Genomic DNA, 24,829 nt, shown 5'->3' with positions numbered 1-24,829 from the left:
GGTCAGATTCCGTAAACATCCTGGATATAATATTAATAACCGATAAGATCTCGGAATGATCGTCCACTCAAATAGCTTGCCAAGATCTAATGCCGTTTGGCCAAGTTCCGCTCCGTGAAGTCGTAGCTTAAACCGGCCAGTGACTTGGCTTGCAGCTTGCCAAGCACCTAAGCAGGCATTGATGCACAGTGGAAAACTGGCCGTATTTTACGGCAATCACTCCCTATTACGCCCGAGGTGTTACAGCATTAGATGCAGCCAAGGACTTTGGTGGGGGACTGTACCGTATCTGATGCTAAGCCTAGAAACGCGGAAGTTGGCAGATTGGCACCGAACCAAGAGATAGAGTCGAGACCGTTGAAGCTTAATGGAGATAAGTAAATCAGATCAGATTCGCCACACAATGGAGTTCATACCGTCTATCACTTATGAAGCTAACAACTTAAGATTAAGGCTTCAGCCTAACCTCTTTACTAAACGCGTTGCATGCCGTACAATCCTGGCTCAGAAGTCACTTCACTATCCCACTTACTTCAGGTTAACATATTTTTAGTACTTTCTAGTAATGCACCCCTAGATAAATATAGTGATTCCATAAGGCTACCGCCAGTACCTTGCCACTGTCCCCGACACAAAACCTCAAGCAGGTGGAGTCACTGCTGGCCAAGACTATTACCAAGGCTCTATCAATGTATGTTGTAGCTATCCCAACCAGCCAAGAAACAAGCTTCTGACTAATAGATACGGATGTCGTTCTGATAAGAAACTCTCTTGGCGGCCGGGTGCTGTCACTTGGCCACATCTATCAACAGCCTACCCCAGATCAACGATGCACAAGCTCCGCCAAGTTCGCCCAGCCGCCTCTGATTACATGCATCTTGTGTTTATTCATGATCTAGTGTCTGGGCGTAATGGATCTCTTAGTGATTATCATGCATTTTCGTTTAAAAATACGACTTGGCTTGGCAGGAATAGCGGAAGCCAAGCTTTCCGCCATGACCATGTTCATATCGTAGCGATTCTTGGGTATGTGTATTGGAAACTGAATGAACTTCGGAGTTAAACTTGATATATTCTTTTACACCGAAAACACTTGGGCGTCGAGCTATGACTTATGAACCATGTAATCTTTTTGGGTTCAATATTTGCGGTTATGGCATATTTGAAAGCTGAGAGGTACATGAGTACAGGAACGACAGAGACAAGATGTTATTCCATCAAATAAAAACAAAGAAAATTGCAGTATGGAAATATGAACTTCGTCTACCGTTCCAGAACGTGAGAGGTGAATATTTTCAACGGAAGAATACGTAAATAATTCCTTTACTTACTTCAGATGACGACAGAAACTAACTCAATAACGACATATTGAGTTCGACCGCGAGTTTGACTTTTTGCTTCGTCAACTCTCCTTTTTGTGGCTTCTTGCTCAGAACGCCTTTCACCTCGCGAGGACGAAGTATTGCGCAGGGAACTTTCCTTAACAAACATCACTGCAACTTCTCCCGCAGCTACTTGTTATTCAGCAAAATGGCTTTCACAATTTACTACAAACATGGTCAGATGCGCGCGCGCTTGTGTCCTACCGCACCGTTTGTTGTTCCGCAACAGGTACGTATTTTGACAATTGAAACAACCTACCTAGCGCGTCTATTCGAGAGGAACAGTAAAGTAACACGCTATAGCTATCGCAAGTCAAACGAGACCAATCGGCGCTATGCAAGACTCTTCCGAATGAGATATTGCTCGAGCTCACGCCCTATATCGAGGTTGAAGACAGACTCTGTCTTGGACTTACTTGCAAATCCTTATTCTGTCGTCTTTGTCAGTCTACCGACTTCCACATTATCTCAGCCAGTGGCCATGCGTACTCTGACATACCTTATTGTTCACATATCAAGGACCTACTCAAGCGCATGAGACCCTTGACTCCCAAAGGTCAACCCAAACGGACGATGGCGCTGTGCTGCGACTGTCTTCGATATAGACCTAAACGAGTGACATACTGGAAGGAGATGATAAGCAAGAAGAATCTACGATTTCTGGATCTGTGTGCCGCCAACGATGCAGCAGAGTCTTGGTGCACAGGAGAATCCATACAGTGTCCAGGATGTTGGTTCAAGGGCGAGTCAGATTACATTATGGATTGAGTTGAGACGTAATATGCGGGAGAAACTCTCAAAAATGGAGGTCAGTGATAGGATACCGGTTGTTGTAAAGTAGTACGATGTGCTTTCTGGCAAGCCGAGTCATCGCAGGTCAAACTTGTTTATTGGAGCCTATTAGACATGGCTTTACCAGGGGCTCAAGGTTGAGCACTGGAAATTGTACTTGATGCCTTGCTTTCTAGACCCGAAGAACAAGAATCATGAACCAACTTTCTTTATGCTTTTTGGCGTGACCTTATCACGATCCACTTGCAGTCCTTTTCTGGCTGGATCTAACGTGGAAGTTGCTGACGAATCAAGAATGCACTAAACATATCAGCTTATCTACAATCATCACCAGTACGTATCTTCTCACATTAATGAAAACTATACATATAGAGAACGAATCGACTGCCCCCATCTTCCCTCGACCAGAATGCCTGCCTCGACTCGGATAGGGTCGAAGCTCGAGTTTGTCAGTGTGAGCCACCCAGACGAGGTCAAAAACCGGCACAACAAGCGCAAAATTCATCAGCATGTGATGAAAGATATAGGATTATCAAGAAGAAAGAATACGCGTAGTAGGAAGTTAAGGACCGAGCCGGACATTTCAAAGACTTTGACACTTCACGAAACCCAGCCGGTATACACATTCTACCAACCAGATAATTGTAGGCCTGAAGTGTCGGAGTCATCAATGCAGCTTCTTGAGCCAGGTGCAGATCGGACACTCTACTCCAGGACTGACACTAGAGCTAAAATGATGGAAGCCTTTCGTAAGTAATATTTATCATGAACTATTAAATCTTACAAAAGACAGTGCTTCGGCCAAAGTCGTCCATATGCGACAAGGTCAGAGAGATGTGCTTTGCTATCGGCCTTGTCGACCAGGCTACTCTAAATCTTGCACTTGCGGAGACCGCCCTGTATAGCAATGAGTATACAGGTGATATGCATTCTGGGCGAGAAGATTCAACTGCGTTGAAGCACTACAATCTCAGTTTACATTTCACCAGCCAAAAGATCCAAGCATCGAATAGCGTGCCTTCTGACGAAATTTTGATCACTGTTATAGGTCTTGCCAACTATGATGTAATGTTTGAGATCAAAGCTGAAATCCCCCGCTAACTGCCTACAGATGAGCATAGGTAAAGTCGAACGATACAGCACCCACCTGGCTGGCCTAGAGACCTTGGTGCGCGGTCGCGGAGGAGTAGACAGGTTTCGTTCATCATATTTGTTATTGTCTTTAATTTGGTAGGCAATGGTTAGAACTCGACACTGATCGGAAACTAACCAAGTTGATATTCACAGGTCAGATGTTATTGGAAGCCTATCCCTGGACCGTCCGCCGAGATTTGTAGCTCCTTCTCACCTATGGACTCAGCTTGAACAGCCCACAATCACCCATGTTCTGGCAAAAACTTTAAAGGCTTTGAGGGATTTGTCGCCAGTTCTCTCAGATTTATGTTCAGTTCTTCTATCACTGACAAGAGTTGCTAAGGCGTCTCAACACTGGGAGGAGTCGACATTCCGTTACTGTGAAACCATCCTGCATAGCTCATACTTTCTTCTCCTGGTGCCAAGGCACACACCATCAGAAGGGCCAGAGGGGCATTCTTCTAGGATATCAACAATTCACCAAGTCGTTCGTTTGGCCGCTTTGAGGTTTCTTGTCACGGCCGCTGAGCACAGTCATCACACAGTCGGCGCCATCCAGTATCGCAAACCTCAACTGTCGCGCCTACTGACAGGTTATGAAATATCGTGGGATGGGTTGGAAGAACTTCAGGTCTGGGTACAAGTTATAGCGGCAGTGACCGAAGGGACTCGTGACAGAAGCTGGATGACTGAGAGGATAGCTCTTACGATTGAACGACTTGGTTTGAACTGGATCGAACTAGAAGGAATGCTGAGACAGATTGCTTGGGTTGATTCCTTTGAAGGCCAGTTCAGTAGGCTGGAAGAGGCCGTGAATAGTCAGGAGATAACCAGGATTGGTTAAATACCGCGAAACCGATGAGAAATCATAAGGTATCTCCGACTTTTCGGGCATTTGATTGCAGGGAAATGATTGTCCAACGTCTAGTAAAATCAAAGACCAGAGTGTCTGAACTCGTGTGATTGGTCAGCTCGGATCACATATCTCGGACTATGTGCCTCAGACTCTTCATCAACTAACTTAGCGGGACTCCAATAACGGGAGATCAACCCGTTATTCCCGTATTAGCATAAATTGATCCATTCATACTCGAGCACTGAATGGTCAGCTCGCTCTCAAACCATATCTAAGCCTCAACCAATGGAGCATATATCAAATAGAGTCGCGCCTCAATATTTAGCCTAGTAACGTTCCCCAGGTCGATTCCTTCAATTTTGTGATACCTTTCTAATGTTACCTGTGGCTCATCAAAGTTTGGCAGGATTCGAAGGATTCTGCCGGGTTTTGGTTTCTTGTAAGAGCTAAAGAATATGGTTCGAGTGCGAGGGTGGCATTCCTTTGCGAAGGCACAGCTGTTCGCAATATATTCTCTCTCTATTTAACTAATGAAAACTTCTGAGTCGCTTTGAAAACGACACAAGTCCTTCCCTTTGTTAGACTTCGAGATGAAGGTCAATAGTTTCATACGCGCTCTGGCGATATTCTCTGCCGGAGCTTGTGCATGCAAACAGCTCACTCCCCAACGTGTAGCGGATGATATCAAAGCAGAAGAGTAACGAATCACCCTCTGAACTTATACCTTTTGAGGATCAAAAACTAATGATCTGTAGTCTCGACAAGATACTTCAAGCTTTATACAAAATTGCCCACGACAACAGCAATAACCGGGCCTTTGGACTCCCAGGTTACAAGGCATCGCTTGATTTTGTTCTTTCTCGTTTGGGCGGCGGTAACCATTTCGCTATCACAGTTCAGCCATTCAAGAATCTCTTTTCCCAAACTCGAAAGATTGTTTTGACAGGTCCCGATGGAGAACACGTCGATGTGGTCTCACTGCAGTACAATCACGCCACTCCCCTACCCGACGGAGTAACAGCCTCTTTGGCCCTCATCCCCATAGACGATGTTCGTGGCTCAGGCTGTTTCGAAGACCAATGGAAAGACATCGACGTCAAAGGGAAGGTTGCTTTGATCAAGCGCGGGAAATGCCAGTTTGCAAACAAGCTCAAATTGGCCAAGGATAACGGTGCTTCAGCAGCCATCGTCTTCAATGATAATCCCAACCAAACGGCGGGATCCGGCTCCCTCGGAGCTGAGAACTTTGGTAAACTTGCACCTGCTGGTGTCGTCACGTACGACAAGGGAAATTCTTGGGCCGAACGTCTTAAAGCAGGGGAGAACCTAGAGGTCAATCTGACCATCGATGTCTTGACTGAAAAGCGCGAAACTTGGCAGATCATTGCAGATACCAAGGCTGGTGATTCTACTAGTGTTGTGATGCTGGGTGCTCATCTTGACTCTATTCAAGAAGGCCCTGGCATTAATGATAACGGAAGCGGTGTCGCCGCCCTACTCAGCATCGCCGAGTCAGTCAAGAAGTATAAAAACTTCAAAAACAAGCTTCGATTTGCCTTTTGGGGCGCTGAAGAGAGTGGGATGATTGGATCGACTTACTAAGTCTCCAACTTGTCCAGGGATGAGGCCAGCAAGATACGATTTTACTACAACTACGACATGATTGCCTCTCTACAGCCTTACTACATCGTATATGCTGACTCCAATGCACACAAATCTGGCGCGAAATATCTCTATGAGTTTCTAACTAATAAAGGGTATCCCGCTGAGTACACGTAAATCCTTTCTCATAAAATCTATTCAATGGACTCCGCTAACACGCCACAGACCCTTTGGGGCGTCTTCAGACTATGTGGGCTTCCTTGAACTTGGTATTCCCACATCCGGTATCTTCACAGGCGCTGGTGTTCCGCAAGATGCTTGCTATCATACTCCGTGTGATGACATCAAGAACATCAACCAGGAAGCATTCCTCGTCAATGCTAAGGCTGCCGGCTACGCCGCTGCAAGTCTTGCCTTGAGTGTAGATGAGGTACCTATGCATGAAAGCTCAACTGTCAACCCTTTGAGCAAGCGCGGAGTAGTAAGAAACCTGGTTCGGTGGGCGAATGTTGCCCGAGGTGCAGAGAAGGTGCATAGCTGTGGGAGTGAGAGGAAGGTCTTTATGTGAGGCATTGGTTAACGATTGTCAAGTACTCTACACATGATGGAGGTGTGTTTCACCATATTTTCAACTTTTGAATAATGATGAAATTATTTGCTAGTATTTACAATGCCGAGCTTCTGTTGCCTAGGATGAAGGGGATCTGAAATCTGTTTGCGAACCCCATGGTTTCGCATTCTTAATAGGCAAACAAATACAGCTTGGTACGAAACTTTCATGATTTCTCTTATCAATAAAATCTAAGTAGACAGAATCTTAGGCCTTCCTTCGGCATCTAAATCGAAAACATCTTCCTCAATCTTGGCCCCATTCTTCAAGGCCTCCTCAAGCCCTCCCCTCAGCATATAGGGGTCAGTTGAAAATCCCTTATGCCACTCTCGTCGTTCATATTCCTCTTCGACAGGTTTCTCACCGGTAGCCTGAATTGCTTTAGCACTCTTTTCAATATTTCCCCAAACTCGGAGAATATTTTCCCCTGCGAGCAGACGGATCTGCTCATCTGTTGCGCCTCGCTGCATGAGCACCTCCATCAAACTGGGATACTTGGAAACATCCTCTAGCCCAATAGGCACGTTTGACATGCCAAAGAAATCAGCACCGATTCCAACGCAAGTCCAGCCACATACTTCTGCGATGTGGAAGATATGATCAGCGACATCGTGTATTGATGCTTGTTCGGGATGCTTCATGTTGAGGAAACGATTGAGGAACACAGCCATAACGATGCCACCATTGTGCTTGACCTGGCGAAGAACATCGTCGGGGACGTTTCGAAGATGCGGTTCAATGGCGTATGCTCCAGAATGTGAGAAGATGACTGGTGCTCGAGCAATGCTGAGAACATCCCTCATCGTCTGATGAGAAACGTGCGATAGATCAACCATCATTCCCAGCCGGTTCATCTCCTTGATTGCTACCTTTCCGAGTTTCGCAAGCCCAGAATCTGCAGCCCCAGAGGCAACGGTTGAAGCTGCCATGGCAAATGCATTGTCACAATTATGTGTAATGGTCATATATCGCGCTCCCAGTTCGTACATCTGCCGAAGGCTTGCAATGCTGCCGCCAACCTGGTGGCCACCTTCAATGCCAATCATGCTTGCGATACGACCTGCTTTGAACGCCTTTCTAGCGCAGGCAGCAGTATCACAGTACTCCAAGTCTTTGGGGTGCTCTCGGATGAAACGTCGAGTCACGTCAATTTGTTCAAGCGTGTCTCGGACGATCCACTTTGAGGAGATTAGCAACGGTCAAACACAAGGGAAGATTTAGCGAAAGAATTGCCACTCACAGAAGGATCCTCAAAGTGCTTTTGCTGTTCATCGCAGTCTACATACACGCTCCAGAATTGACCTCCGACCATGCCTTGCCTCAGCCGCTGTAAATCTGTATGGCCCAGCAATCGATTGTTAAAGTCGAAACGTTCATCGTAAATGCGGTTCTTGAGTTCAAGACGGAGCATGAACGGTAGATCATTGTGGCCGTCAATTAAACTGTGGACTGTCAGTGCAATTCTCTTAAGTAAGATCAAGAGTCAGCTTACGGCGTCGTCTTGAGGATTCGCTTGGTACGCTCTGCATAATTCGTGGGATCAATTGACTCTTGACTAGGCCATAAGAAGGTAAATGGACTCAGTAAAAGCACGATCCCAGCAGTGATGACTGGATATCGAAATCGTGACCACCAAGCTGTGGCTGAGGAATTGGCGTGCAGTACCAATGCCCCATCGCGATTGTTATTAGTTGACGTCGTTGATTGAGGAGTGTTCGCCTGCTGGCTATTTCGTCGGGGCGGCGAGGTCACAGTTGGTGACGAATCGGCCATGATCACCAAACTATGCTTGCGAAAATGGATAACTTGAGTATGAAAATCAATGGCCAATTTCTTGAACTTATACGAGTCTAGGTCAGAGCAGAGTTTGCGATTGAGTCATGATTAGTTATCCTCGCTAACCACTGAACAGGTGGAGTGGTAAGCGGGCTACAATGAAATTGACACACTAGGTAACTTATTAACTACCCGATGGATGGATCAGGAAATGGAGGGACAGGCTTAAAGCAAATAATAAGAAAATAAAAAGACATCTGTTTATTTAAAGAGTGCCTTGATATGGATTAATTCACTAAACTATTGTCCTTGCTCGAATTCAGATTGATTCTTCGTCGTCGTTTTGATAGTCGTGTCGAGGTTTTATTGTCGGACGGGATGGGGACTAGCGGCATTGCGACGGGAATAGTGTCATTGTCTAAGACAAGAAGATGCCATATCAGAACAGGAATGTGTACTCGGCACCCAGGAATGGTACTCTTTTCTTCTTCTCGGATATATCTAAAGCACCCGCAATGATGGGCTCTCAGTAGTTGCTGTATCCAGGTATTGAACTTGACATTGGTTCTTGACATCCATCTCAATCCTTGACCCCTTCAATCAGATTCTTGATTCCCTCACCATTCATAGTTTTCTTCCACGCTTCCGGGGCTTGATTGAAGGGGGTAACGCTACTGATCAGAGACGAAACCGACACCTTTCCGGATTCAAGAAGCCCAAGAGCAATTTCGAAATCCCCAGGACCATATCGAAACGAGGTTTTCAATACCATTTCTCTCTCGCACATGGCATGAAGAGGCAAAGTCTGCATAGCTTTGCCAAGTCCAATTTGAACAAAAACACCTCCGCGTCTCAAGGTATAGATACCAAGTTGTGCTGATGATTCGACTCCAGTGCATTCCAAGACAACGTCAGCACCGTCGACAAGACCAGTCTCTTGTTTCAACCTAGCAGCTTCTTGTTCAGGTGTTGAACTCGACTGGGGCTTGAACGTTTGGCAATTGAGACCTATTTCTGCAAACTCAAGTTTATTCGCGTTGATATCGGTGATGATAACCTGCTTGGCTCCATAGGCCCACGCTGTTGCCGCTGTGAGATAGCCCACAGCCCCCGCTCCTTGGACTATGACTCTATGGCCAGGCCGTACATCGGCGAGACGAACACCATGGACAGCGACACTCAAAGGTTCCACGAGAACAGCCTCTTCCAGGCTGATGGAGTCGGGAATCCTATATGCGAAGTCCTCTGGGATCTTGAAATATCGAGAAAGCGTTCCGTGAGTCGACGGGGGATCCGCAGCGAACTTCATCTTCTGGCAGAGATTGTATCGTCCGGATTTGCAGTACGTGCAACTCTTACACGAGAAGCCCGGTTCAATAGCCACGCGATCACCAGGTTTGAGGTTCGAAACCGCTGGGCCGGCTTTGTGGATAATTCCCGAAGCTTCGTGACCCATCACTAGAGGATGCTCCTCAGATACCCTTCGTGCAAATCCGCCTTCTGTCCAGAAATGAACCTGCTACTGTCAGCGTTATATCGAAGACTGTTGGGTTGATACTTACATCGCTACCACAAACACCTGTGTATGCAATCTTCACAATTACATCATGCGGATCTTCAATATGAGGGATTGGCCTTTCACCGAAGCGAGCGTCTTCGGGGCCATGCAGAAAACATGATGGATTCTATCAACCTTTTGTCAGTCCATTATTTATCAAAAGCTAGGGCGATACTGACCGTCTCGCTCATAGTGTCAAGTTAGGTAGAAAAGGTTTGGGATCAAAAGGCTAAAGATGTGACTGTACGGATGCTGTTAAATCCATGAAATCTATGCTACAATATATATATGTATTCGACACGGCTCCTACTGTAGCCGCAGTCAGGTGATAATTCTCTTCGGGTCACTGTCCTCCGAAGGAGGGGAAGCATGACTGCATTAGCGATGTCACCTCTCCATCGTGAGCAATCAGAACAGAGAATTGATTTGTTGGGGATGACCGAGTTGTAGTAGGCCAATCCAGTACACAATCGAGATCAATAAAGAATGAGTGAAATTCATGAGACAATGAGTGCGTTCTATGACATAAAAAGGCCATTTGCATAGTTAACTTAGATATGATAATTCGATAACATCTTTAAAGAGCCATCGATGGTATATACGAAGTTTGATTTTCGCGATTGTGATGAGAAAGATAGTTTGATCAGCTATAGAGTTTCAATGGGAAAAATTAGCTTAAATACCAGTAGGCTTTTCTGCACTAGATAGTCTTTTCTTCTATTCAGATTACGCCGACAGATGATAATGTGAAATCATCCTCGGACTCAACTCAGCGATCATTATTGTATGGATATTTATACTCTTTTTGAATACTGACCATCGTAAAATAAATCTATGATACTTTAGAGTCCCTTTCTTCAACTGTTTTAAGGCAACACGTAGCCTCCATCAATCAGCAGATCGCTTCCAGTCATATAAGTTGAAGCATCGCTAGCAAGGTACAAGTAAAGACCCTTGATCTCCTTGACATGTCCCTGCCTTCCAAGAACAGCCATGCGATACGCCTCATTAAGCGCCTCAGGGCTCGCACCCATCTTCGTATCAAAGAAACCAGGAGATACGATATTCACACGAGCAAACTCGCGCCATTCCCTAGCAAGAGACTTTCCAAAGTGTGTTATAAAGGCCTTGCTCCCGTTATAGACTGGTTGATCAGTTGGCACGTTGACGATGTGGGCACTCATGCTGGAGGTGATGATGAAGTTGCCGAAACCCTGACGCTTGAAAATCTCACCGGCGTATTTGGCAGAGAAGACAACGCCGTCGACTACATGGTTGTCAGTAGAACCAGAGACGTTGGGACTGATCACTTACCATTCACCGACATCTGCTTCCTGTATTCTTCCAGAGTTTGTTCAAGAATTGGTTTGGAAATTGCCATGCCTATTAGATATTTCTTAGTTCCCTTAAACTCATACGTGCTCGATAGTATGGAAAATGCTCACCTGCATTTGCAACATAAACATCGATCTTGCCAAAATCATCAAGAACAGCCTTTAGGGCATCTTGAATCTGCTGTGAGTCGGATACTGAGGGAAACATTCGTGTTAGCTGCTGCTAGAGGCTCTATCCAGAGAAAGGTACCCACCGTCGACCTTGTAAGCAGATGCCTTGATGCCATGTTGCTCTGAGAGTAGTCGAGCCTTTTCAATAGCAGCCTCATTCCTGAAACACAGATTAGATCAGTTTGATGACATCGATCGAAAGGAAAGTATTATGAGCAACTCACGAGTTATACCAAAGAGCAACGTTTCCGCCTGCCTCAGCGTAGCCCTCGGCTACCGAATACCCTAGACCATCGGCAGCTCCATTAACAACGAGGACCTTACCATTCAAGCGAAGCTGCTCAACCACATTGTTGGGAATATTGGGAAAGGGTTTAGGGAAACCCTCTCGCACTTTGGTGGCATCTTCGACTGACATAGACATGATGAATGAATTCTTGGTAACGAACACTTACTCAAGCACAAGGGCAATTCATATAAAAGTGAGAAGAGGGGTATTATTATATGAATGGCTACGTGCGTTCACTCGTATGCTGTATCTCTCTCAAAACCCCACATCGGAGCACTGTACACCGACGCTGGCCCCTCTCACCAACCACCGCCATTCGATCAAGAGGACGAATCCCCAGATTGTCATGATTCGATGGATAATGCTAGCTTTCCCCCATATTTTTCAGTTCTATGCGCACCAGTCACACGGTCTTTTAGTATTGAGTATACGGATAGAAACGCAGAACCCGCCTTTCCTGATTGGGAGTTAAGGACTGTAACGACATCGCACCGGGTATCAAACCTTGTGAATGCTATAGTATCAATACTGTTGAAATGCATTAACTACTTGGAAGGCAAAAGTATCTGCAATAACCGCTGACTGATCATCAATTTAAGGTGCACGGCAATTAGTGATAGCGGGGCAGTTCAGCTTATCATTGAACGGCTGATTGGCCAATTTCAACCAGGATCTCGTTTTTGTGGCTGTCTGACAGCAGGAAAGATATCTTTCCCCTGATGACGATGCAACCTGGCTTTCTCAATATTTCCCGAGCATCCACAATCCTCAAGCCCCAGGACTTGTAAGTGTAACAGACACCATTGGCCAAGATGTGGCTTCTTGGGCTTCAGGATGACGGCTCCTCGCTCCTCACGCGCTTCGTCCGCTTCTCAGGCGTGATACTGGTCGCGTTACTCGTCCACGCCTTCAGAAAAGGTTATCGAGTTCGCAAGAAGTTCCAGGCTCTCAAGGACCAGGGCATTGTATGTATTCCTGTCATCACCACATAAATTCGGTTTCTGATGCAAGGGGTAGCCCATTATGAAACATTCTATGATTCTCGGCCACCTTGAAGTTATTGGGAAACTCGTCTCAACACTTCCACCTGATGCTCACGGCGATTACTTGATGCTGAAGATTCAAGAGAACTGGCGAGAACTCTTCCCTCAATGCACAAAATGCCCACCTGTTGCTTACATCGATACGTGGCCCTTCACGACCCCGATGGTTATCTCTCTCAACGCAAATGTTTCGGCTCAGTTCACACAAGAACACTCATTACCCAAGGCTTATGAACAAAAGCATGTTCTTTATCCCCTCACAAAGAACCGCGATTTGGCCTCCATGGAAGGTGCGGAGTGGAAGGTCTGGCGTAAAAGACTGAGCCCAGCTTTCAGTATTCAAAATATCAATAGTCGTTTACCAGACATTCTTGAAGAGGTGGAGGACTTTGCCAATGTTCTCAAGAGCAAAGCAGGCAAAGACGGAGAATGGGGTGAGGTCTTTCCACTTGGAGATGCCACTGCCAATCTCACTCTCGATGTTATCATTCGCCTCTTTCTGTAAGTTCCACTATGTCGAAAGATTTGCCGACGTCAAGTCCTGGATACCAATAACGTCACAAAGGAACATTCGCATTCACGAGCAGTGGGGAAGAAGCTCACCTGTTTGCGCCGCCCTTCTTGACAGCATTTCTAGGCTGTACTTCTTCGTTAATCCTGCCAACTTCATCCAATACTACAATCCGTGGCGCCATTTCAAACTCTGGCAGGACTACAGAACTCTTGTCAAAAGCTTCACTCCTGCCCTTCAAGAGCGCATGAACAAGCTTCAGCAGGATCGCACAGCGAAGGGAAAGACACTAGTCGATCTAATCGTACAGGCTCTCGATGCCGAGAGAGCTGAACAGAAAGGAGTGGGACAGGACAGCAAGGACCAATTGAACATGGAGCTTGACGCTGACTTCCTGGAGATGGCCATTGGGCAGATCAATACTTTCCTCTTTGCAGGTTTTGATATCACTGCGGCAACTATTGCTTGGCTTTTCCGCCTGCTCAGCGAATATCCAGAGGTTTTGGCCAAATTGCGAGAGGAGCATGATGCAGTCCTTGGCTCGAATGCCTGGGGTGTTGCAGATGTGATAAGGGAGAACCCACAGTTGCTAAACCAGCTCCCTTACACACTAGCTGTCCTTCGTGAATCTATGCGTTATCATACCAACGTCGGTTCAATGCGTCGTGGCGAGCCCGGGTTCTTCCTCGTGGGTCCTCCGGGCTCCGATCCTGGATTTGAAGGGAAGAAGCTGCCAACTGAGGACTTCATTGTTTGGGATGGGTCATATGCAATTCATCGTGACCCTGAGATCTGGCATAGAGCCTGGGAGTTTCTTCCAGAACGTTTTCTTGTCACTGATCCGCAGGATCCCTTGTACCCCCCACCCAACGGCTGGCGTTCATTCGAGGCCGGGCCACGGGTTTGCATTGGGCAACATCTTGCCACCGTCGAGATAAAGCTGGCCATGGTACTGGTAGCGAGATGCTTCGATGTCGAGTGTGCATGGGAAGAATGGGATCGGATCAAGTAAGTCTCCTGGTTTCTCAATCACATCGCGGACTGCGTTACTGACCAAAGCCTTTCGTACAGTGGAACTACAAACTCTGAAAAGACACGACCGACTGTCTGGGGTGATCGTTGCTATCAAGTTGGAACAGACTCGCCGCCACGAGTCAAGAATGGTATGCCTGTGCATGTCAGAACGCGTGGACTGTAGGATGAAGTCGACTTTGAGAAAAGCGATATTCACGGAGCGAGCAAAAGGCTGTTGCGCATCGTGGTCGATAGGCGCTACACCAGACTGGTGAGCATTGTCAGTTGAACACTTACCTAAGTATCTGTAGATACAGCATCCTGGACTTGGTTGTATAGGAATAATAAGTGTAACTAAGCTATACCTCAGCTCTTACATCCTTGAACTGATTCAGGATACGGCGTGGTGGCACTGCTCCTCATTTGGCTAGACCCCCCAGAGCAATATCCTTCCTGTACACCATGTCCTCGAATGACACGCAGCCGACACCCATATATGCTTTGCGACGTGCCTCTTCAAGGGTATCACCGTAAGCAGCAACCGAAAAGACACGCCCTCCCGCGGTCTTCAACAAACGGTCCTCCTTACGGGTCCCAGCATGAAAGATAACCACCCCCTCAGGTGGAGAACTCAATGTAGCAACCTTTCCAGTTTTGTAGTCCCCTGGGTATCCGCCGGATGCAATAACAACATTGCATGCAAAACCTGACTTAATTCTGATGCTGTTTTTCATTTGTGCGAGTGTCCCATTTGTACATGACAGCATGACACTCGCGAGGTCGGTGTCTTCGTGAATAAGAAGCATCGAGCTTTGAGTTTCCGGGTCGCCGAAGCGAACATTGTATTCGATGACCTTAGGGCCCGATTTGGTGACCATGACTCCAGTGAACAGCAGGCCACAGAAAGGACGGCCTGGGAGGGCTGTTAACAGCAGAATTGAAACGAAACATGATGGGCAGCTCACCTTCTTTTGCAAGAGCATCGAATGTAGGTTTCAAGATGACTTCATCAATCTTCTGTAAGACATCTGGAGTTACCATGGGCACAGGTGAGTAAACCCCCATGCCTCCAGTGTTGGGTCCCTTGTTTCCCTCTAAAATGCGCTTGTGGTCTTGCCCAGGTGGAAGAGAAAAGAAGGTCTTGCCGTCGCTAAAGGTCAAGATGCTAATCTCGTACCCGTCCATGTACTCTTCGATTACCACTGAGGAGCCTGCTGTAGAAAATTTGCCGTCGCTCATGATGCTGCGAAGATCTTCCAGTGCTTCTTCTGGTGTTTCAGGGAGAACTACGCCCTTCCCTGCGGCTAGGCCGTCTGCTTTGATGACGATACGGTGGTCTTTGTCGGTGAAAACATGGCGCACGTATGCACTAGCAGCCTCGAGGTTGTCAAAACTCCCATGGTGAGCAGTCGGAATGCCAAACTTATTCATGAACTCCTTCGCAGAGACTTTGGAGCCTTCAAGTTCTGCGGCCTCGCGCGAAGGTGCGAAGCAAGACACGCCAACTAAAAAGAGGAGATGTCAGTTAGGGTTGATAGACAGAGGTCGATAGCTGCTCCCTGACCTTTGCGAAAGGATTCTTCGATGCCATTCACCACGTCGTCATCAGGACCGACAACTACCAAACCTATACCGATGTCCTTGGCACGCTTCGCCAAATCGTGATATTCCGAGCTGCTGGCGCCTTCAAAGGCGGAAATCCCGGCTGTGCCGTTGCTGGCTGCAACCTCATGTGTGCCAGCATTGCCAGGGAATACGAAAACATGTTTGACTGATCTGGCTCGACTCAGCTGCCAGGCCAAGGCATGCTCTCGGGCACCTTTCCCGATAACAAGCACCTGGAGGGCTCTTCTACTCATTGGTTAATGAGACGAAGTGATCTGTGTTCAAAGTAGTGCGTCACTTGAGGGTACACGAGTAGGTGGAATCAGGCTGCAGGGAGAGAAGGAAGGCGTGGGAAGGTGTAAAAGGGAGGCGCAAGGAGGAGGAGGCCGTGATGTGAAAGGGTTACACAGGGATGTGGGGGTGGTGTGAGGATGCTCAACACCTTACTTCCAGGGCCCCCTCAACGTTGACCTGTGCACACGAGGACTTATATAACTCTTACTACCTGCCTAAATGCTGACATACCAATGAAATTTCCTTTTTTAGAGAAAAAAAACCTCCCAACATACAGGGTGTGTTGGGCACTGAGAAGGTCTGCGTTCGCAAGCATCAGCCAGGGCAGCCGTTTGCGTTAGGTCCAGTGCCAGCAATACGCAGCCTCAAGAAGTTAAAATTTAAGTATGTTTCGCTTGCTCTACTGTTTTATGTTGGGTGCTGTTACCTCTAGCCTTTGATTGACCTATTAAAAACCTTACATAAATTATGAAAGGCACAGAAAACCTTGGGTAATGAAAACACTTCTGCGTATACGCATGTCATATTTCCTTGTTAAAACTTCCATTGACAACGTACGTACGCACTCATCTTCAACTTTTTTCTTCTTCGTTTATATAAGCCACGTGCTCCGTCTCTGTTACAGTACATTGTCTGTTTCAGTACCTATGTCAGTCCTGTACTCCATTCCTTCAAACTTTACTGCTTCCATGCCAGAATATGCCCTCTGAGCTGCGACATCGAGGTTATTGCCAATGCCACATACACCTAATACTCGGCCACCTCGTGCCTGCACAACGGGCTGGCTTGGCTGTACACTTGAATGGAAAGTATGGCTGTGGTATATGATCGTATCTTCGCTGGAGTCAATTGCAACATCGAAATAGCCAGTCAATCCTGAAGACATACCTTTCTGAGTTGGTGTAGTCAGATTGACATGCAGAGGCTGGGTTTCTGGCTCAAGTGGATATTTCTTTGTTACGGCAACAACAACTGCCGCAAACCTGTCTTTTTGAAAGAGTGATGAGCTGAGAGATATCTGGTCGCTATGGCATTGTGCCAAAACCTTTGCTAGATCCAGGTCAGGCTGTATCAGAGGCATTAAAGCCTGTGTTTCCGGGTCACCTAGTCTTAAGTCATACTCAATGGCAATCGGCCCATCGTGAGTTAAAATAACATCAATGGCAATGAATCCAGGGAAGTCAAGCCCTATGGGCGAGTGTAGCTTAATATTTGTAATTGAGTGATCATGATGAATACATACCTTCTTTACCCAAGCCTGCAATTATGCGCGCCATAAAGCCTTGCGCCAAAGCTTGAAACATGGACTCAGTACACCTGATCGTAGGGCACACGCAGCCCATACCCCCAGTCATCGGGCCTTGATTGTTTTCTTTGCGTGTCTTGACGTCTAGGTAGGGGGGAAACATGGTGAAATTTCGGCCATCTGTAAGAGCCATGATGGTAAACTCGCGACCCTCGAGGAATTCTTCAATAAGTATATCAAAGTCTGGCTGACGAGATGTACCACATGGTTACCCGCCGAATTCAGCGACTAATGTTTGTTTTGCTTCTTCAAGCGTTTCGATAACGAAGACACCTTGCCTGGCTCCGATGCCGGGATGTTTGAGGACTACCTTTCTCCTCCCTTGAGCGAATTGATCTTCTATAAAAAGAAGAGACTCTTCGTAACACGAGAAATGGCCATAGGTGGCCGTTGGGATGTTATTTTTGCTCATAAATCGTTTTGCGAAGACCTTCGAGGTTTCAAGCAGCGACGCTTTCTTTGGCGGCCCAATGCATGGTATTCCCTCTGTGAACGAGTTAGCCATACCACTGAATAAAGAATTAGAGTTGATGTAGCTGTTGGATGGTGATGCGATTCGAGAATAGTGTTACCCTGAGAGAACAAGTCCACGGCCCCTGCTGCTAGGTCTGCTTCGTTGGTGAAAACAGCCAAGTTGATGTTGCGACTCTTAGAAACACTGAGAGCTTGTTCAAGTGACTCATATTTGCAATTTTTCGTCTTGGTAAGTTCCTCTGTCGCCACATTTCCTGGACATACAACGATAAGCTCAACAAGAGGGGACTGGCAGAGTTTCCATGCAAGAGCATGTTCTCTACCGCCAGAGCCCAACAATAAAACCCGCAAGGGCTCCGGAAGCATTCGTAGCCTGGTCTGTGTAAACATGATTCTTCAGCATTTGATTGTTCGAGATTTCAAGAAAGAATATTAACATTGCAACAAAGGGCCAAAGAAATGCCACGAGAACCAACAGGGCCAAAGATCTCTTAAGGTCAACGCTTACCCACCCAGCCAATAAAGAATACTCTCCTTCAGTGTCCGTTTACCAATCTATGAAAAGTTCCGGCACTGATATTACCTTCACTGAGTATCACGCCAATTTCCGTGGCAGTGGTAGCATTGTGAATTGCCACTTGACGCTGTGGAACCTCAAAACATGCTGCCATCGCAACTGCGGAACTTGGCTCAATGATGCCACCAAATTCTCCATGGTAGAGTGACATCGACTTGCGTATTTGCGCCTCTGTAACGACGACGGAATCTTGAAGATTTGTTTGATCGCGCAGGATTGCCCAGCTCGTGGGGCTGAGTGTTGTCCGCTGTCCATCTGCGATCGTCATTCCCATAGACTTTTGTTTTGGCAATATTATACCCGCTTTCAAACTTGCATGGAGGCCTGGGCCATCAAATTGAGGTTCGGCGCCCCAGACTTGAGTTGGTACGCCTCGAAACCAAGACGCACAACCGGATAAAAGACTCCCTCCACCACACGGTACAACTATTGCATCGAGCTCGCCAAGATGGTCGGCTGCAACCTGATCCTGGAATTCTACAGCAGCTATTGCCTGGCCCAGTATTATGTCCGAATCGTTGGCCGGTGGAACAAATGTCATCCTCATACTTTTACAAGCCTCCATTGCTTCCTTTGCGCACCGGTCCAGTCCATTTTCTTGAAGGACAACTGTGGTGGGAGAGGTGCAGTAGGATTTTATTGCGGAAATTTTGTCATTTGAGGCTGATGAAGGGACGTAGATCTGGATTGGTATGGTCTGTCCACGGACTTTGGACATCTGTTCTGTAGTCATCAGAAGGGCCAGAGCATGGTTTCCTGATCCCAAGTATCATTTTAGTACAAGTCCACCAAAATATAATCAGTTGTGTCTAGGCTATTTAATTTACATACCAGTGTTATATGTCACCAAACCACGATCCAATTGCTCGGGACTCAATCGAAGCAGTTTGTTTAGAGCCCCTTCGGTATTTAAAGGAGCCGGACAACTGAAGGTTCTCGCACTTTAGAATAATCGTAACACCTTCTAGGTGATTGCATGTTCTTGAAACCATTTTGGCTAGGTCGTGTGAAGTGACCAAAGGTGTTTTGCGAGTTAAGTGGCGTATCCTTTCGTATGTTGACAATATATTCATCCGTGAATAAAAAGACATGCTGAAGCAAAATTATGTATTTGGTATACCGGCCTTACATAAGATGCTTGAGGGAGAGGCCCAGTAGATATTTTCATTGCTGAGTTGAGAAGAACTCCAGGGCCTTTCAGACATATTAGAACAGAGGACACTGGACATTAGAATACCTTTGGTACTAGTACGACCACTATTTTCGTAGGGGTGGACTCATGTTACCACCATCGTTCTCAATGGGTAGTATGTGAAACAGCCACCGTTCACTTGTGTAACCTCGGTGTAGGCTTATAGCCTGATATTCCGATGCAATTGTAAATTCGACAGAGCCATGGCACCCATCGAATCCCACACGGGCGTCAAGAATACGACGCGACGGCATGCAAGTGGTGCAAGTATCGAAACGCGCTTGCCGAGAGGTGTTGACAATATTGGAGCATTTCCAGTGACTATGCGAACGGCTGTTGGCCTTCATAGCCGTTGTCAGATGCCGAAGTGATTTTTGGAGAGTATAAGGCACGGGGGGATTTCTTGACCTCAGTACACGACAAAGTACAATCAAACCTTTTTGACGAAAACCGGCATCGAAACGCCCGATCTCCATCGAGCGCTGCCACCACATTTATAACTTATCATGAGCTTCTTTCACGCTGGCAAGATTCGTGTAATGTTGATTGGCGGGGAAGGGAGGGAGCATGCAATCGTTTGGTCACTGAGCAAGTCCCCTAAGGTCGATTTAATCATTTGTGCTCCTGGCAATGGCGGTACGGCTCGCGGATCAACCAAGATTAAGAACTGCGACCCTGATATAAAGGCCACGGATCTTACAGGACTGTTGGGGGTTGCTGAAACCCATCGTGTGGATCTCGTTGTTCCATGTTCTGACTCATCAATCATATCCGGGGCAGTGGACTTCTTTGAAATCCGGGGGTTTCGAGTTTTTGGACCTTCTAAGAAAGTAGCGAAGATCGAAGGTTCCAAGAGGTGGGCGAAAGCCTTTATGGAACGCCACAAGATACCTACTGCAAGCTATAAAAGCTTCTCATCACCATCTGAAGCTAGCTTGTTCCTGCAAAGCCAGCCAACAAGCAGACATGTTGTGAAAGCATCAGGTCTGGCAGCAGGAAAGGGTGTGTTTCTTTGTAACACGAAGGAGGAAGCCGAAGATGCTGTTAACAAGTTCATGGTTGAGCGTGTTTTCGGCGAAGCTGGAGAAGAAATCGTCATTGAGGAGTTCCTGGTTGGTCGTGAATTGAGTGTCACCATAATCACGGATGGAAAGGTATGGAGGTTGTTCCCAGTCGGACAAGATGCCCAGAGAATATATGACGGAAACCTTGGACCTAATACAGGCGGTATGGGAGTTTGTATCCCATCAGACTTTTTCAATGTCGAGGAAACTCTGGAAATCCAGCAGACGATCCTAGAACCAACCATCCGGGGTCTCGAGAACGAAAGCAAGGTGACCCCGTATTCGTTCCTATCAATTACTGCACTGACCAACTCTAGATCATAAGTTCGTTGGGTTTATCTGCACTGGAATAATGCAGGCTGTTGATGGCCCAAAGCTCCTGGAATATAACGCCCGGTTTGGCGATCCCGAGGCACAAGCCTTGTTTCCACTCTTAGACGATGCCTCAGATCTTGCAGATATAATGATAGCATGTACCGAGGCGCAGCTGGAGCGAGTACACATGGAGTTCCAGCCAAAGGCCGCCATTTCGCTAGTAGTGGCCTCCAGTGGATATCCGGGGGCGTATCGAGTAGGCGAGTTCATCGACTTTGGAGCATTGCCGCAAGGTAAGATGTTGCCCCTGGCTCCAAGGCTATCCTATGTCTAAGCGTTCTCATAGATGTGTTCGTCTTCCATGCAGGCACCTCGTGGGCAGGAGATCGCCTCGTGACTCAAGGTGGTAGGGTTTTGGCGGTGGTTTGCATAGCCGATTCCACAGAAGAAGCCATCAAAGGAGCTTACAGCGGCGCCCGAGAGATCATTTTCAAGGGGAAATATCTAAGGACGGACATCGGTCAAATTCTCTCTTCGTGGTAAAGGTCTGCAATTGGACTTGTAATGGTCCATAAAGAGAAAGCTGAATTTCCTACTTGTCAGACTGAAAGGTAATGTTTTCAGACTCACTCACATACTCTCACTTAGATTGGCTACTAGAGAACCATATTGTTATAGGTCTTTTGAACCATTTACTCTTCTTTCGTACTAAGAGCTTTTCCAGTTGGGTTAGAATATGTATCAGAGGAAATAGCAGATCTCGACGTTCAGATACCACTGGCAAATGACCAAAAACTCCAGATTGTTACCTTAGTTAACGTCGGAACTGTGCCTATGAGCATACCGGCGTCGTTATTGTATTTCCGATACGTGATCGGTGATAAGTAAGATGGTGTGGAGCTTCATCACCAAATGCTTGTCGCCAAACGAAGTTAAACGGGAATAGAGAACCATTAAGTCCGTGATGCCGACACTATAAGACACAGTATCAGCGCATATTAATCAATCAATCAACCAACAAACCAACAGATCGAGACACTTACACAGAATCTCGCATTGAGTCGTATCAAGAATCAGGCCAAAATGACGACTCCAGTTTGGTTCATTACCGGAAGCTCCAACGGCCTTGGCCTGCTTCTCAGCTTGCGAGTCTTGAAAGCAGGACACAGAGTCATTGCAACTGTCCGAGACACAACAAGATCAGCCGATGCTATCCGCCAAATCGAAGAAGCTGGCGGAAAGATCGTCACCATTGATCTGACTGAATCCAAGGCTAGCATTACCAAGAAAGTCCAAGATGCAGAGAAGGCTTACGGGAGGATCGACTTTCTGGTGAATAACGCTGGATACTCCGTCTTGGGAGGCATCGAGCTCTTTACGTGAGTAAGCCCTGTATTGTTAAAATGACTGAGCGCACACTAAAGCCTGTGATAAGGGAGGCCGAGGCCGAACATCAGATCCAGACAAATTTATTTGGTCCTCTCTACACCATTCAAGCTGCCCTCCCCGGAATGAGAAGCCGGGGTTCCGGTACCATCATCAACATTAGCAGTATCGCCGGCCAAGATGCTCAGCCCAGCTGCGGCCTCTACAGTGCCAGCAAGTTCGCTCTCGAAGGTCTAAGCGAGAGTCTGTCAAAGGAGGTCAAAGAGTTCGGTATCAATGTTTTGCTGGTTGAGCCCGGTGCGTTCCGTACAAATTTCCTCGAAGCCAGCATCAAGAGCAATATTTCTGGCGAAACGGCATATCAAGGAACGTTGTTGGAAGCAACACTCCAGAAGTTTGAGAAAGCAGCTGGAAAGCAACCTGGAGATCCAAACAAGGCAGTGGACATCATCTTCGAGGTGGCCACTGGCGAGGGAGCGGCAGGTGATTTGAAGGGAAAGGTTCTGAGATTGCCATTGGGCAAAGACTGCTTTGCTCGTCTGAAGACCAAGCTTGAGTTTCTTCAACATGATATTGAAGCAACAAGAGAGATTGGTATCACGACTGACTTAGACGAGAAGTAGACTAGCATAGCTCAAATCATAAGGTGGTCAACCAAGACGCTACAAAAAGACCAATATTTATCACGACTACACACTATCAATAATTTGCTGAAGTTCCATTTGAGTAATCTAAGGGCCGCCTAAATGAAAGACAATGCATACATGCCCATCAGTATATCGGCCAAGGTTACAATGCAGATGGCCTGGTTTAATGTGTTCACAACGAACCCTTTGTCATGATGAAAGCAACGTTCTTCCAGACCTCAAAGATTCATTGAGTCACACGTTTGTCAAAAGTAAGTAGGCAAGCAAAGAAATACAAAGACTAATCACAGACTGGTATTGTGGAACGAGGCAAGTGTCGAGTAAAACCATGGTATCTTTGTTCGGAAATAGCAACAATGGGCCTAGCAGGGCCAGATTGTCAGCCCTAGACGTATACAGACTGAACACTTGAAATCATGCCCTACGAAAGGGTTGACTGAACAGTGTAGCTACATAAGTGTGTATGCGACTGAACGAGCTTATAAGGCCCAGGGAACGAACCATGGATTTCCACTGCATGATAACCCAAGGCAATCAATACGAGTATGTCAGTTATTACTTTTTCAACATACCAAATTGCTCTTATTCGTAAGAAACAATCTATCCCGAGAGGCCACATTCAGTTGCAGACTCAAAGAATCCAGAGAAATTGACACCAGCCTTCATTGGCAGTACCAGAATGGACATATCGCCCCCTTAAACTAGGGATCGCTCATTTAACCAGAAGCCTACGAGGAAGAAGTCAGAGGCTAGCGAGTCCAGACTTCGTTAAAGGAAAAAACGTAGTACTAGAATCATAGACTTGTTTTTTACTTATTTAGCATACAGCATGATATCCCGTCAGAGGTAGAGGTATTAGAAACAGGACTTTGGCTGCAAAAGACATGTGTCGGTCTCCTAGGCGTGTTATTTTAAAACGGGTCGCTCCCAACTACATGAGGTCTATGCTCCAATTTTCAATAACGACATGAATGGGGGAAGAACAATATCTTAACACAGTCTTTAGTGTTGGGACTATTGCTCGGGTATATTGTTGAAGTATTTGGTCGGTTCGAGGTAATCTCGATGTCCCACGATGTCAACATCCGGCCTCTCGTGGGTGGAGCAGCTCGACGCTTGGTCACTGCCGGCCACATCATTTCTGTGTCGTATCTGCAAGGGGCGAGTACGAGTGAATCTGGAGAAGTTAGCAACAGATTCTTGCCCAGTCAATATCGAGCCATACCCGGTCGGCCATCTGAAGCCACTCCCCCATACTGCGGACATAAGGGTCTGCGCTGGCATCTGCCACTGTCTCATGTCCCCAAACAACCATCTCATCAAACTCTGCAGTTATTTTCATGCTTCCTATTTGTTCTGGCTCTTGGTCGGCATCGAGATCCTCTAGCACGTCCTCGTTGGCACTTTTGGGGTCCTTTTCGGGAGCTCGTTCGACAACAACACCTCGACATTGTTCTGGTATTTTTACCACCTTTCCTTGAAGTTTTCTACCTCGAAAGTATGCTAGTTTCGTACCATCTTTTCAGATTGTCAGTACGCTCGTGGCAACGGGATTCGTATCCAGGGACACAAACCATCGGTAGTAGTAGGGGTCCAAAATGTCGATGCCGGGTCGATTGGCCCATCATGGTGTATACGGCATGGCAAAAGATTCGCCACAGCTTTGGATTTATTCTCGTCGGGTGCTAATGAGAGTATTGGTTGCGACATTGTAGTGGTGTTGACTTGTTCGTTGTCAACTGAAGGAGACGCGTCGAGGCGCGTAAAGAGTTCTAAGGTGACAGGCTTATCTTATCTCACGACGCAATTAGTGAAAAATGGGTCCAGAATGTTGGTAGGAAACATGTTAGTACTCCGTACTACAGAATGAACCCAAGTTATGACATTACTATTAGAA

The 24,829-nt window shown here is 46.8% G+C and overlaps 10 protein-coding genes across 10 annotated transcripts; 5 read left to right on the top strand and 5 right to left on the bottom strand.

Annotated features, from left to right (window-relative positions):
• Window positions 1–2,553: 2,553 nt before the first annotated feature.
• FOBCDRAFT_264111 (uncharacterized protein) lies at window positions 2,554–3,275 on the top strand (the record flags this gene model as incomplete). Its single annotated transcript, XM_054706852.2, has 2 exons — window positions 2,554–2,923; window positions 2,968–3,275. Exons 1-2 carry the CDS (start codon window positions 2,584–2,586, stop codon window positions 3,273–3,275), a joined length of 648 nt encoding a protein of 215 aa, XP_054562827.2. The 5' UTR covers window positions 2,554–2,583.
• Window positions 3,276–4,754: 1,479 nt separating this feature from the next.
• On the top strand, window positions 4,755–6,334 carry FOBCDRAFT_279216 (uncharacterized protein; the record flags this gene model as incomplete). The annotated part of the gene is made up of 4 exons (XM_054706851.1): window positions 4,755–4,861; window positions 4,920–5,687; window positions 5,784–5,939; window positions 5,992–6,334. The coding sequence occupies 4 exons, from the start codon at window positions 4,755–4,757 to the stop codon at window positions 6,332–6,334; spliced, it is 1,374 nt and encodes a 457-aa protein (XP_054562826.1).
• A 200-nt stretch (window positions 6,335–6,534) lies between these two features.
• FOBCDRAFT_231319 (membrane dipeptidase-domain-containing protein) lies at window positions 6,535–8,212 on the bottom strand. Its single transcript, XM_031190033.3, has 3 exons — window positions 7,869–8,212; window positions 7,617–7,818; window positions 6,535–7,554 (listed from the first exon to the last, which is right to left on the bottom strand). Exons 1-3 carry the CDS (start codon window positions 8,147–8,149, stop codon window positions 6,568–6,570), a joined length of 1,470 nt encoding a protein of 489 aa, XP_031034018.2. The 5' UTR covers window positions 8,150–8,212; the 3' UTR covers window positions 6,535–6,567.
• Window positions 8,213–8,411: 199 nt separating this feature from the next.
• On the bottom strand, window positions 8,412–9,974 carry FOBCDRAFT_231316 (chaperonin 10-like protein). Its single transcript, XM_031190032.3, has 3 exons — window positions 9,890–9,974; window positions 9,715–9,837; window positions 8,412–9,668 (listed from the first exon to the last, which is right to left on the bottom strand). The coding sequence occupies exons 1-3, from the start codon at window positions 9,899–9,901 to the stop codon at window positions 8,733–8,735; spliced, it is 1,071 nt and encodes a 356-aa protein (XP_031034017.2). The 5' UTR covers window positions 9,902–9,974; the 3' UTR covers window positions 8,412–8,732.
• A 493-nt stretch (window positions 9,975–10,467) lies between these two features.
• Window positions 10,468–11,709, bottom strand: FOBCDRAFT_231315 (uncharacterized protein). The gene is made up of 5 exons (XM_031190031.3): window positions 11,440–11,709; window positions 11,299–11,375; window positions 11,156–11,239; window positions 11,025–11,093; window positions 10,468–10,977 (listed from the first exon to the last, which is right to left on the bottom strand). Exons 1-5 carry the CDS (start codon window positions 11,637–11,639, stop codon window positions 10,577–10,579), a joined length of 831 nt encoding a protein of 276 aa, XP_031034016.1. The 5' UTR covers window positions 11,640–11,709; the 3' UTR covers window positions 10,468–10,576.
• Window positions 11,710–12,249: 540 nt separating this feature from the next.
• FOBCDRAFT_298425 (cytochrome P450) lies at window positions 12,250–14,256 on the top strand (the record flags this gene model as incomplete). The annotated part of the gene is made up of 4 exons (XM_059611933.1): window positions 12,250–12,469; window positions 12,522–13,048; window positions 13,113–14,066; window positions 14,130–14,256. The coding sequence occupies exons 1-4, from the start codon at window positions 12,317–12,319 to the stop codon at window positions 14,254–14,256; spliced, it is 1,761 nt and encodes a 586-aa protein (XP_059465810.1). The 5' UTR covers window positions 12,250–12,316.
• A 235-nt stretch (window positions 14,257–14,491) lies between these two features.
• On the bottom strand, window positions 14,492–19,320 carry FOBCDRAFT_243517 (phosphoribosylglycinamide synthetase; the record flags this gene model as incomplete). Its single annotated transcript, XM_059610544.1, has 13 exons — window positions 14,492–14,985; window positions 15,038–15,577; window positions 15,637–15,862; window positions 16,125–16,148; window positions 16,247–16,335; window positions 16,617–16,682; window positions 16,860–17,159; window positions 17,215–17,464; window positions 17,507–17,763; window positions 17,850–17,925; window positions 18,303–19,084; window positions 19,160–19,200; window positions 19,253–19,320. The coding sequence occupies 13 exons, from the start codon at window positions 19,318–19,320 to the stop codon at window positions 14,492–14,494; spliced, it is 3,213 nt and encodes a 1,070-aa protein (XP_059465809.1).
• A 706-nt stretch (window positions 19,321–20,026) lies between these two features.
• FOBCDRAFT_206328 (phosphoribosylglycinamide synthetase) lies at window positions 20,027–21,442 on the top strand (the record flags this gene model as incomplete). Its single annotated transcript, XM_059609167.1, has 3 exons — window positions 20,027–20,747; window positions 20,902–21,192; window positions 21,246–21,442. 3 exons carry the CDS (start codon window positions 20,027–20,029, stop codon window positions 21,440–21,442), a joined length of 1,209 nt encoding a protein of 402 aa, XP_059465808.1.
• A 430-nt stretch (window positions 21,443–21,872) lies between these two features.
• On the top strand, window positions 21,873–22,996 carry FOBCDRAFT_231311 (uncharacterized protein). Its single transcript, XM_031190023.3, has 2 exons — window positions 21,873–22,278; window positions 22,335–22,996. Exons 1-2 carry the CDS (start codon window positions 21,983–21,985, stop codon window positions 22,906–22,908), a joined length of 870 nt encoding a protein of 289 aa, XP_031034008.1. The 5' UTR covers window positions 21,873–21,982; the 3' UTR covers window positions 22,909–22,996.
• A 672-nt stretch (window positions 22,997–23,668) lies between these two features.
• Window positions 23,669–24,704, bottom strand: FOBCDRAFT_231309 (ribonuclease H2 non-catalytic subunit-domain-containing protein). Its single transcript, XM_031190022.3, has 3 exons — window positions 24,507–24,704; window positions 24,158–24,450; window positions 23,669–24,109 (listed from the first exon to the last, which is right to left on the bottom strand). Exons 1-3 carry the CDS (start codon window positions 24,640–24,642, stop codon window positions 24,068–24,070), a joined length of 471 nt encoding a protein of 156 aa, XP_031034007.2. The 5' UTR covers window positions 24,643–24,704; the 3' UTR covers window positions 23,669–24,067.
• Between the last annotated feature and the right edge of the window lie 125 nt (window positions 24,705–24,829).

The sequence above is a fragment of the Fusarium oxysporum genome, chromosome IX (genome assembly GCF_013085055.1).
Source record: "Fusarium oxysporum Fo47 chromosome IX, complete sequence".
NCBI classification, from domain to species: Eukaryota; Fungi; Ascomycota; class Sordariomycetes; order Hypocreales; family Nectriaceae; genus Fusarium; species Fusarium oxysporum.
The sequence above is the reverse complement of the archived record's forward strand: the minus strand, read 5'-3'. Positions and strand labels throughout refer to the sequence as shown.